This window comes from Sinocyclocheilus rhinocerous, unplaced genomic scaffold (assembly GCF_001515625.1).
Source record: "Sinocyclocheilus rhinocerous isolate Xijiao unplaced genomic scaffold, SAMN03320098_v1.1 scaffold1764, whole genome shotgun sequence".
NCBI lineage: Eukaryota > Metazoa > Chordata > Actinopteri > Cypriniformes > Cyprinidae > Sinocyclocheilus > Sinocyclocheilus rhinocerous.
The window spans coordinates 238419-250719 of record NW_015642520.1 but is presented as its reverse complement, the minus strand read 5'-3'; the positions used below and the strand labels follow the sequence as shown (position 1 = coordinate 250719).

Here is a 12301-nt window from a genome sequence, read left to right as displayed (position 1 = left end):
ATGTGTGTATATATATATATATATATATATATATGTGGCAGTTATTCAATCTAAATTTTATTCCAGTCTAAATGTCTGGAATTCAGAATCTCAGGGGGACAGATCAAAAGAGTTTTAATATTTTGTTACAAAACAAAAAATATATAAAAAATGAACCCAAAAAAGGGGGAAAAAGAAAAGAAAACATTAAAAAAAAATTTTTTTTTGATGCTGCTAAGAATTTTTATTTTTTTTAATTTATTTTTTTTAAGTAATATCATAAAAATCAAAGCATTTTTTACTAGAGATGTCAGACGTTTGGATGCCTCCATCTCAAAGAGTTGATTGGGAGTCATTCAGTTGCTCAGATAATTAAAAAAAGCCCCTACCCCCACCTTTGGAAAAAGATTAAGTATATGAGATTAATTATTCAATGGTGCAAACAGAGACCAATTCTACTGTAAAGCAGCTCTAAAAAAACAATAGTGTCATTGTTAACTGTGTAAAGATCCTCTTTTATGAAATGACTTCAATTCATCTGTAAAGCAGCTCTGTAGAAAACAGTCATGTCATCGTTCAGCTCCGTTCAGTTCTCATCCAATAGTGTCTGTGCGGTCAAGTCAATAATATTGCTGAATATTAAGTGTCCCCAAGCAAGATAGAGGCGACCGTGTCCAGAATCCAAACTCATTCTGAATATTCATCCAGTTTCTTCTGCTTGAAGATTGGCATACATCATATGGTAGAGCTGTCAAAGTTGGCCACAGGGGCTGTGCAGAGGACAAAGTGTTATGTTGCCGATAGGCTGCTCAGTTTATAATTAATTCAAGATTGAAAATACTATGAATTGCAAATGTATCATAATATTCAACATCTTGATGAAATTAAAAGGTCTCAGCATCAAACATGAGGTAGCACTTTCGTTTTAGTACTTTGTGTGAACTGAAGCATTCATTGTAGATGCCCTTGAAATGGTGTTTGAGGGTGAAAAAGCAAGTCAAAGATTGCATTGCTTTAGTGGCAGGATATAGACCCATTCCTCTGAAGAGTTTTGGATGTTAATGTGGATTCACCAGGGAATCACAGACCAAATGATGAGCTCTGCAGCAAAGCAGCATCTTAATTGGGTTCCTTTGCCTTCAGAATGAGTTTCCTGTGCTGCCTTTTAATCAGACACACATCAGCTACACCCCAATATAGATAATCAGCAGAGATGTTAAGATGCGATATTTACAATAGGATGATACAGGCGATAATTCTGTCTTGTATTAGTGAGTGGATCTGCTTCAAAAGATCCTAACATCATGCCTGTCTCTCATGGCATGCTGGGCTGAATTTGCAGAATGATGTTATATTTGTGAAGCTTTCAAAGCTGAAATAACATCTTGCTGAGGTGTGTTGTCAGTTCCACTATTGACTGCCAAAAGCGTTCACTGTCCTTCACAGAGTGTTGTGGGGAATTTAGGGGATCGCCAGGGATTCATTTCAGCCGACACTGACTGCCCGGCCTCAGAGGCATTTTATACCGTTTTAAATGGAAATAACATGAAGTTGAATATCTGGACATGGACTTTATACCATACATGAGTAGTGTAGGACTAACAATTTTTAAGGTTTCCATATCTTTGTTCATTCTTCATTTTCAAGTATAGCTTACGCCTGTGGTTTTCAAGTTATGAGAAGCCATATTTTTGAGGGAAATTGAAATCATGTCTGCCAAATCAAACCTGGCATATAGACGATATATTCTGGAACCTGTGAAGTGTCTGTTCCGTTTGCATACAAAGATGTTTTTGCATGTATATATTCGCTACATTTCAGTGGCTGAATGCAAGATTTTATATGAATAATGACTATTTCAAACTTCCTGAAATGGCTGTCGTTTGACTTTAGGAGACGAGGTGTATGGAGAATTTCATTTTTACCTTTTTAGACAAAAAATTGACAGTTGACTAGTATTGACAATTGCCTCCCTTATTCGGCTTTTTTTTGTGTTCAACAGGAAGACAGAAATTAGCATGAGGATGAGTAGATTGCAAAAGTGTAATTTTTGGATGAATTCCTTCATTACAGCAATGTTTAAAAAAAAAAAAAAACATTTTAAAAGCCATTTTTTCTGTTATGGATTTTTGCAATTTAATTAGTTTAATTTGCAAACAAAACATTAAAAAGTACACATACCATCTTTTTTTTAATAGAGCGTTTTTCATTATTTAGCAGAAGCGTTGACAAATTTGAAAGAAAATGGCAAAAAGCTCATTTTACTTTGGGAAAACTTTTTGCAACAATTTGGTCCATTATTCAAAATGATCAGGTTGCAAAATCTGACAAAAGTATTGATTAGCTTTCATAAAAGGTGTCTTATTTTCTAGTCCTGAAGAGTGCTTGAAAAAGTAAAAAAGAACTACTGCCTTATGTGGAACCCATCAGCTAAAATGTTTTTTTTGTGTTTTGAAAGAGCAGCTCTCTAAACCTGAATGCCTGCAGAGTTGTAAAATTAGCATTGATTAACTGCTAGTTGTTCATGGATTACTAACACTGTGAAGCAGACTGTATCGACCAGAAGGAACAAACAATATCTAATATTCTCTTCACAAATAACAGCAGTCTTACAAACGAGATGAATTCCTCTCGAACTGCTCGAACGTGATCTGTAAGGTGTGCCTTGCTTGGCTTTGTAAAATCCAGTTGAATCAAGCAGTTTAATCTAAGTCTTGTAAAGAGATTTGATAACTTTGTATGATGAACAGATTTAATCTTGGCTTTTATTTACGTCTAAACAACGATGCACACACATACATGGAACACATTACATATAGTAAACACGGAAGGTCAAACATGCATGTGTTATGCACAAGCGGCAATGAGGTTTGTTCTGGCATGTTTACCATATGTGACCCTGGACCACAAAACCAGTCTTAAGTCGCTGGGGTATATTTTTAGCAATAGCCAAAAAAAACATTGTATGGGTCAAAATTATAGATTTTTCTTTTATGCCAAAAATCATTAGGATATTAAGTAAAGATCATGTTCCATGAAGATATTTTTGATTAGTAATATGCATTGCTAAGAAGATTTTTTTTGCACCCTCAGATTCCAGATTTCAAATAGTTGTATCTCGGCCAAATATTGTCCTATCCTAACAAACCATACATCAATGGAAAGCTTATTTATTCAGCTTTCAGGTGATGTATAAATCTCAATTTCGAAACATTGACCCTTATGACTGGTTTTGTGGTCCAGGGTCACATATGTGATGCATTCTAGTTATGTTTATCTGTGAATAAAAGCCTAAATTAAATCTTTTCATCAGATAAAGTGATTGTATCTCTTCACAAGACTTAGATTAAACAGCTGGATTCATTTTATGACATCTTTTTGGATCTTGCTTACCTGGACTTCCGATAGAGGGACAGAAACTGCTCAGGTTTCATTAAAAATAGCTTAGTTTTTGTTTCGAAGATTAACCTTAAAGTCTTATGGGTTTGGAATAACTTGATGGTGAGTAAATGACAGAATCGTTCATTTTTGGGTGAACTATCCCTTTAATTTTCAACAAAGTTTGCTTAGTTGACTTAAAATTCATATTTTTGGCGTGTTTTAGGAAAAAAATTAATCAGCATAGAGCTTGTCTGAGTGGGAAACTCTGCTCCAGAGTTATACCAGACAAAAAGATGTTATAGTTATCTGTAACTGCTTTGTTTGATCAGGAAACCCATCTTTACATGGCCGTTTCGCCCTTCATGCGTACACACATGTATAACCATACACGTACACACACACACACACACACACACACACACACACATTCTTTTAGCCTCCGGGCATCAATTTGCTGCAGGAATGGCTACATCTAAACAATCAACACACCTGCCTCTCAAATCCTCTGGACTGTTAAAGTCATTACTCAAACAGCTATACAGGTTTGCTTTGTCCTTAATCTAGCTGGCTGAGCTGAGTGTGGAAGGGAATATCTGAAATATCTGGTTTGCAATTGCTTTCCCAGTCTGAGCAGCATGGATGGCTTGTGGACTGGTCCAATGGGACGAGAGACTGGGACCTTTTTTTTTTCTCTGCTTGAATGCATGTGAGTGTATGTTGCCACCTGTGAAATAAAGTGATATGTGTTCATGACTCCCTTTTAAGCATTAACAAACACATTATTGCAGCTTTCTAGTTGTACTAGCTGTGGTGCGTTGTTGTCTCTTTTGCAATGTGTAACTCTTATGCAACTTTATATCTTGCAATTGCAAGTTTATTCGTCATATTTGCTATCTAATTTTGTTAGTACATCTCCCACTGAGGGCCTCACAGGAACATAATCCATCCTTGCTGACCAGATGTCATTATGGACTGCATCTCTACATGCTTTAACTGTGCACTGTGAATAAGAAAAGCTGATGTTCTACACAGTTCAATTCAGTCTGAATAAAAGTACACTGTGTGATAGGTTTACCCTAGCAGTCATTACTTACTCATGTACTCACAGGACACTGAGTACTTTTGCATTTCACAAAGTGAAAATGGTCAGAAATGGAGAAAGGATTTCTCAGAACAATATTTCACTTCAAGAGCTGCACTCAGGCTTAACCACGAGATGAGATTTCAATAGGGTTTATGTTTCGAGCAAATTTGTCTGAGCAGTTTTTTTCTTATTTATCACTGACTTTGAAGTCAATGGCGCATTTTATGAGTTGGTAAATAATAAAGGTGAATTATTTTTTAATCAGCGTTTACATTCAGTGAGTTACATGGGTGAGTGGAAATTGGTCCAGGCCTTTCATCATTGTGGTTAGTAAATGTCAAGCCTGTACTGGGATTTCACCGGTGACTGCTTTCATGAAGGCGTCTGTAGGTAACAGATTTGGTAGTGGTTTTTAATATTCTGTAGCAAAGGTTTAAGAGTATTCAGTAGGGCTGTCAATCAATTAAAAATTATGAGTTGCATGATGTGTTGATTTTAATTAGCCACTACTTTGTGACCGAGTCTTTGGACTGGTTAAATGTGTTGCTTAAATGATTTAAATATTTTTTAAAAAGTCCAGGTTATCCAGAGTTTCACTCTGATACTGAGAGTTGTCAGTATACAATTACTGTTGTTGTTATTATTTAATAATGATAATGATGATAATAATACTGTAATTAATTGTACTTAACAAACATAAGTACAATTACACAATTATCATAATTATGTATAATAATAATATTAATTTAAAATGTACTACTACTTAGAAATTATAATTAAATGAATAAATAAATAAAATGCATAATCAGTTGTATTTGTTTAACATGTCCTCATTTGTATGTGTTTTATTGTCCTCATTTGTAAGTCGCTTTGGATAAAAGCATCTGCTAAATGTCTAAATGTAAATGTAAATGTCCAACTACACAAAAATATAATCTCATATCATATCTGTACGCAATTAGTCAGTTCTTTCACTTTCTAGAATAAAACCTCAAACATAGTTGATTTTTTCCCCCTCTTAAATTAACACACAGGCAGAGATACTTGCTTTCATTTGATGACATTTGAAGATGTGACATTGAAAGTAGGCTGCATGTATGATAAATTCAAAATTATAATTTCAGCTATTTTAGTCAGCATATACTTGAGGCTCTCTGTGATATTTTTATGACTGCTTTTCCGGCAGCTTTCTTTTTTGTTAACAAGAGCTAATTGCTGTTTGTGTGTCATCGCTTTGTGAAAGGTAAGAAATGAGCGGTTCTCTTAGTTCTGCACACGCAAATACATGTGCGTGACTCGCCCATAAATGATCTGGAGCTGTTAGTGTATGCGAGGAAAGGTGCTGCTTTCCCATGCTAAGTGAGCTTTCATCTGCAATGAGGGGCTTTAAAACACTCAGATCCTCACACAGATCACGCTGAAGGTCACAGTGAGTGTGTAAGCTGAGCTTTATGAAGGTTCTTTAGCGTTCACATTTTCATACATACAATATTGGTGAAAGTGGATGTACAGCTATGGACTGAGCGAAGGAATTTAAATTGAACCTTTATTTATTCAGTTAGGTTTTCTTCCTTCCCCTTTCCATTTTTCTTCCTTCCTTCCTTCCTTCCTTCCTCTTTTTGTCCTTCCTTTCTTCCTTTTTTGTTCTTCCTTCGTTCTTCATATCCACTTTCCTTCCACTTTTTATTCCTTCCTTCTTTTCCTTCTTCCTCCTTTGTTTTTAGTTTAGGTCCCTGTGGGTATCCAGACATATACTAACGATAGTGATATAATATAGGCAGTAGGTTTATTCCCTTGCAGTGCAACCTCATACTGTATCTGATAATCAGAATTATTATCCATCTATAAATGTGCAATGCATTATGCAACCATTTAGCATTGTCCTCTGGAGATATGTGGCAGTATAATAAATGCTGAATATATAGATGAATGTGTAAAAATGTAGATTTTGTCACTAATGGACTGGTACTCTGTTTCTGTAGTGTGTAAATGTGAGGAGCTCTTCACCAACAACAGACACAAGAACCTGGCCATTCAGTTCCACCTGGAGTGTAGTTATACCTGCCTGACCTACTACGAGTATCGCAGGGCCAAAGAACACCTGCAGACGGCCCGCAGTCTATCAGGAGTCGATGTTAACATGACAGGTAAGAAATGTAATGTAATGTCAAGAAAAATGATTGCTCTGTGCAGGTTGGATGGATGGATAAACGGCAGTGCGTGACTGAAGTAACAGGAAGATGAATGATTTAAAGAAAATATTGGATTACCCAGTAGTGTGAATGAGTAAAGAATTGATGGAATGCATGAATGATTAAATAACTGTTTGTCTCTCTCAGGTGCTTTAGGGAAGAGAACTCGCTTTCAGGAGAACTTTGTGGCTCAACTCATCTTAGATGTGAAACGGAAGGACAATTCACCTGTTCCCAATTTTGAGAGTCCCTGCCTCACACCAACACCTAAAGAACTCTTACCAAAGGTACATGGAGGGTCTAAAATGATCTTAATGTCATGACAATGGCAGGTGAATTGAGTGAAATCATAGACGATTTTATAAAACATTTTTTTTTTCAGTTTATATTTAATTTAATTGATTTTATTGTATTTGTTCTGTTACAATGAAATTATTTAGCTGTTGTCACCAGAGCATCATATGCAAGATGAGTATATGTAATATGAGTATATATCTTTTCTTTATTTTACTATTCGTATGTCATTGGAATCACATGCATGACTTACATGAACGATGGTCATTTCTACATTTTCTACTCTTATTTGGCACTTGACGAGTGATCATTTTGGCCCCTGGTGCATAAATACCCGTCACAGTCCCTGTGGGGGCAAGAATGGTGCAGTACTTATCCCATCCATCAGGGGGCGACATTTATTCTTGTGCTGACAGCAGACGTGACATTGAGCTGCAGTGAAGGTCGTGAAAAATAAATATTATGCAGATTTCCATCTGTCCCATTCTTTCCCGTCTTCCTCACGCTGTCTCTCTCCCCTCACCCTGAGGCAGTTACTTTACTTTTATTGCACTTTTTTGGACGGCGGTTGAGTTTTATCTGGTGTTTGGCTGTTCTGTGCAGTGGCATTGCTCTGTCTGGTGTTATCTGCTTTGGCTGCAAAGATGACAAATTGGGGACAGACAAAAGATTTTACGGAAAATTCCCGACCTTATCTCCGTTTCCCCTTACCTGGCATCATTTTATGTGTTGTGGCCCTAAAAAGTGCATTAAATAATTTTTTCCAGGATGGCTTGAGTTTTCAGATTAAATGTGATCAGATCAATATTGCTTACAAACTCTGAGCTGATAGCACTCCAGTGGGTCTTGGTTGTCGTTTGTCTTTGTGTGAAGGTAGAGTATCTGTGCGTGAGAGCTGTCAGACTTCATTTCATGGGAATTGAATTTGAACGTCAACAAATTAGATTTTAAATAGGCTAAAGCAGAGGAACATGTTCATTTGCATATGCCCCACCCCAGCTAATAAGTATCAATGCTGACTATGATTGATTTCTTGATGCATGAGCTAGCATCGTTTTCTCATTTCAGGTAATATTTCAGGAAATAACCCTTCTAAAGGGATTATATTAAGCTAAAGGCTTGTTTTATTATACTTTAATAATGTGAAGTTCGATAAGAGGATGGACAATGTTATTAAAGCTGCTCATAATACAATAATAAATATGTCATGTTGCTATAACTGATAAAACAGTTTTTAAATGGTTGTTTACTTTCTCTCTCTCCTTTTTCACTTATCTAAACTGTGATCTGTATTTGTCATACACCTTTTAAGGTCTTTTTGGGATCCGCTCTGGTTCTCATGCCTGTGTCTGTCTGTGTGTCTTTATAGGATCATCAGTTGAGTGATGATACAGTCCTGAACCAGGTTAACCTGGCAGAACCATCTGAATATGAACTTCCAGACCTCAACGCTGAGGAACAGGCCCTTATACTGGCCACTTGGTGAGTGTCTGAATCAATATGGATATGTCCTGTTTCAATGGTGGCTGTAGTAACAGGATGAGCACCAGTATCTAGGTACTCTGAAGTGACAACAGTGATCGATCATGAAGAACAGTAATTGCATCCTGACTGTTTTTTTTTTTTTTACTTCAGAACATTTCATACAGATTGAAATGCAGTAATGACTATACACAGATACACAAAACCCCCTTTTTTAATTTTTTTTTTTTTTTTTTTTTTTTTTAAATCTTTGTTTTAATTTATACAAGTTTGATTCTGAATTATAATGTAATGTTTAATATTTATTTTTCTATTTGTGTAATTAACAAAAAAATTTAAAAATTTTGTTCATTATATTTACTTTTTTACACTCATCTGTAAAATGGAATGATAATGGTGTGCAACGGTGCAAAAGCTGTGAGACCTGATGCAATAGCCAAATATGTCCATCCAATATATAGACCAACAATTAAAAATCAGATCAAAATGGTGCAAAAATTCCCCACCCCCACATACTCAAGTAGACATTACTAAACTAACTTATAACTGCAAAACAGTAACTGTGTGCTGCTCTTTATTATAGATATTTAAATTGCCATTCCTTCAGTTTTATTAAAAAAGTATTTTACGTTTATTTTAATTGAAGCCACATATGAATTTGCTAAGATGTTGCTGTGAATGTAAAAGTTTCACTTTTATGAAAGTTTTAAGTCTTGCAGAGGAATTGCATATTCCGCCACTGTTAAAAGTTAAATGAAACGCATCACATTTTTGCCACAAGTGTGTGTATGTGTCTTGGTTTGTGACACTTTATTATAGACTGTTTTAAGAGTCTACCTTGTGCATGTGAGATTGAACATACTTCTGAAAATCAGGTTGGTAAAGCCCAAGCCAAGCTGTTTTACGAGTATGACTTCAACATGTCTTCTGGCTGAAATGTGCTTAAAAATTCATAGACCCAAAAATGCATGGAAAAATTGTCTCTTTTTCTCCTCATCCTTGAGTTTTAGTAGCTGTAGTATTTCATTGTAGTAGTTCCTGACTTTTAAAGCTGCAGCTTGACATTAATCATGTTGGGGATGTGTAAATCATTGTTATTGAGAGTCTCGTTTTATCTTAGTAACTTTGAAGTGCTGCGTCAAGCCTTCGTCTTGCAGAATGTGTTTTTGTGCCCAAGTGCACATTGATAGCGGTCTTCTCCATCCTGAATAAAAAAAGCATATGGTCATCCACCCCCATCTCAGCCCCGGGAGGAGGTGTGGGGTTCTCCTACACTGCTCTCTAATTAGCTTTGTACCAGCCTGTGCGCCCTATTTGTTGTAGAAAGGTCGTCATCCTGCCCGACTGGCTGCTAGGAGACAAATTGCAGGCGTGGAATAATTAGCAAGGCATAATTATGCAGGCCAGGGACCTTAATTGGGCTGCGTGATGGTTGAAGGTGAATTATGGACCGTCATTGGTGCAGTCGAGCAAAACCGCACGTACGGTTTAACGGCATTCTGTTGGAATGAGAACAGCCCGCCGTACATTTACTAGCCCTGGCTAACGTAAAGAACTGTGACTCAAATGAGAAATTCAGACAGTTACAACTTGAGGAAAGTAGCTGAAGTTACCTAGAATACTGAGTTATGGTTATAATAATAGGATTAAATAATTGAACTGCTGAGTGAGGGTTGAGATGTGCAAGCTCATATTATATCCTTTTGACTGTCTGTGACAACTTTGTTTTAATGCCTCTACTACAATAGGCCTGGCGAATTTCATGAAATGCGGGGGTCGTAACCCAAATGCAAAAAAAAAAAACTATTTTGCATAGAAAAAGTGAAGCCTAGGTTTAAGATCTATGGTACTTGCTTGAACTTAGTTTTCATTCATTTCTTTTATTAAATGAAGCACAAATTACTGAGAGAATCTTCTAAGTAAAAATGATATTTTTATGCCTTAGAGTAAAAAAAATCATAATGGAAGGATTATTTATTAGTTTTTATTCTTTTGGTTGTGGATTGATATATGACCACTTTTTTCAATTCACAATGTTTAATAAGCATTTGTGTCCTTGACCCGTGAACTAAATGAAACGTGTGCTGCTTTTATGTGCAGATTTTTTTGATTGATCGTGGTTTGTTGCTTTGCAGCATAGACTTTCAGAAGAATAATCCAGTTCACAAGCTAAATGATGAGGAGCTCCTGGCCTTCACGACGGTAAGACGCACGTTTTTCTATCTTTCTCTCACAGCCACATCTCTTATCAGTACACACGGTTGTATTTTCAGACTGACAGACGCGGTGTATGTAAACTGGTCTTCCTCATTTGGTGACTGTTGTGCACCTAGAATGTGTCTGTTTACACTAACAAACACAAACAAATGAAATGGTCTGTCACTTCTGTTGTTCTACTAGGAATATATAGAATAAATAAGGTATCATGAGCTTGTCATTTATGCTGCACTGGTCAAATCTTGCACTCATAAGTTTATATACCCCTTGCAAAATCTCTAAGGTTTTTAAATAATAAAAGCATTGACAGATATTAACATACTGTATATTCCACATAACAAACATAAATAAATTTATGTTGGTATTATTCTGTTTAAAAAATGTACATACAACATGTTTGTAGAATTTGGGATATTGCAAAAGAAATGCAAATAAATTGTCCATAATGTGAAAACTATATATAGTGGATACAAAAGTGCATAACCATCCATGAAAGTGATGATTTTTTTGTTCTCTTAAACACATGGGATGGAAACACTGCTTTTATTTAAGATTTCAATATTTTATCATTTATTATTTTTTTTCGTATAAATTAAGTTTGTAACTTGGGTGCAAGCAACTAATGATTGTTTGAAGTCTTTCGCAATAGTTGGGTATGAGTTTCTGTTTTGCTCCAAGTCCTGTAAATTCTTTAATTTCCCAACATTCACTGCACATTTGAAATGATCCCCACACTTTTAAAAAGTTTGAACAATCTGGACAATTGAGGGGCCCGTAGATAACAAAGCGGTGTCGATCATTGATTTGTGAGGAGACAACACACAATATTAAGAACCAAAATTTAACCCAAATTTAAGTTATTATATTTTAGAATATCATATTACATTTTTTTGTAGGCAAAAAAGAAAACATTAAAAACACCAAACGGATTCTGCAGGGGTATGTAAATGTATGAGATTATAAGTCTTTTTGACATCTGTATGCTGTTGAAGATTTGACTTTGTAATGTCAAAAAGACTGAGATTTGTTATTTTGACATGTCATTATATTTTTAGGTGTAGCAGATTTTGACAGCTTGGGTGAGAATGATAGACAGATTGAAAACTGCCTGTTTCCTTTCAGCTCATTCACTCAAAACTCACGTTACAGAAGAGTGAAAAGCCATCAGAAACCTAAACGCCTGGTCAGTTATGAGGAGAGCAAAACTCACTTACTGAAACTGAGCTGGTGAAGACGCTTCTCTTCCAGCAGGCCAAATTGTCATCCTCGATTATCTTTAAGCCACTTCCTGGTATTTAATTAGTTCAGTGTTTCAGCCACAGCCACACACAAACAATTTGGAAAGTTACCCTGAGGGTCACTTCTTTTAATCTGTAGCAAGCATCCCACCATTAAGATGTGGAAACAATGATGTGGTTATTCTTATTAGCAAACACCCTCAACAAAAGCACTGCATGTGTTCTGCTTAATCGATATGTACCGGTGTACTGCAAATGAAACCCTGCGGCAGAGACATGCCTGTCGCAGGAAGAACAGTCATGGCTCAAAACGACACTGTCTACATCTGTTGTGAACATCATTTTTAACCAGCAGCAAATTAGCATACAAGTTTTTAAATCAGCACCCTCTGCCCACCAACAGCATCAATTATTTATAGTCTGTTATTGCGGAG

General features: G+C 36.1%; 1 protein-coding gene across 1 annotated transcript in view; it reads left to right on the top strand.

Annotated features, from left to right (window-relative positions):
* LOC107755967 (tetratricopeptide repeat protein 27-like) overlaps positions 1-12301 on the top strand; it is an 86713-nt gene that overhangs the window by 19741 nt on the left and 54671 nt on the right. The window contains exons 6-9 of the mRNA XM_016572931.1: positions 6427-6591; positions 6784-6923; positions 8300-8412; positions 10548-10614. Coding sequence (XP_016428417.1) covers positions 6427-6591; positions 6784-6923; positions 8300-8412; positions 10548-10614 — 485 coding nt within the window. The remainder of the gene's footprint in view (positions 1-6426; positions 6592-6783; positions 6924-8299; positions 8413-10547; positions 10615-12301) is intronic.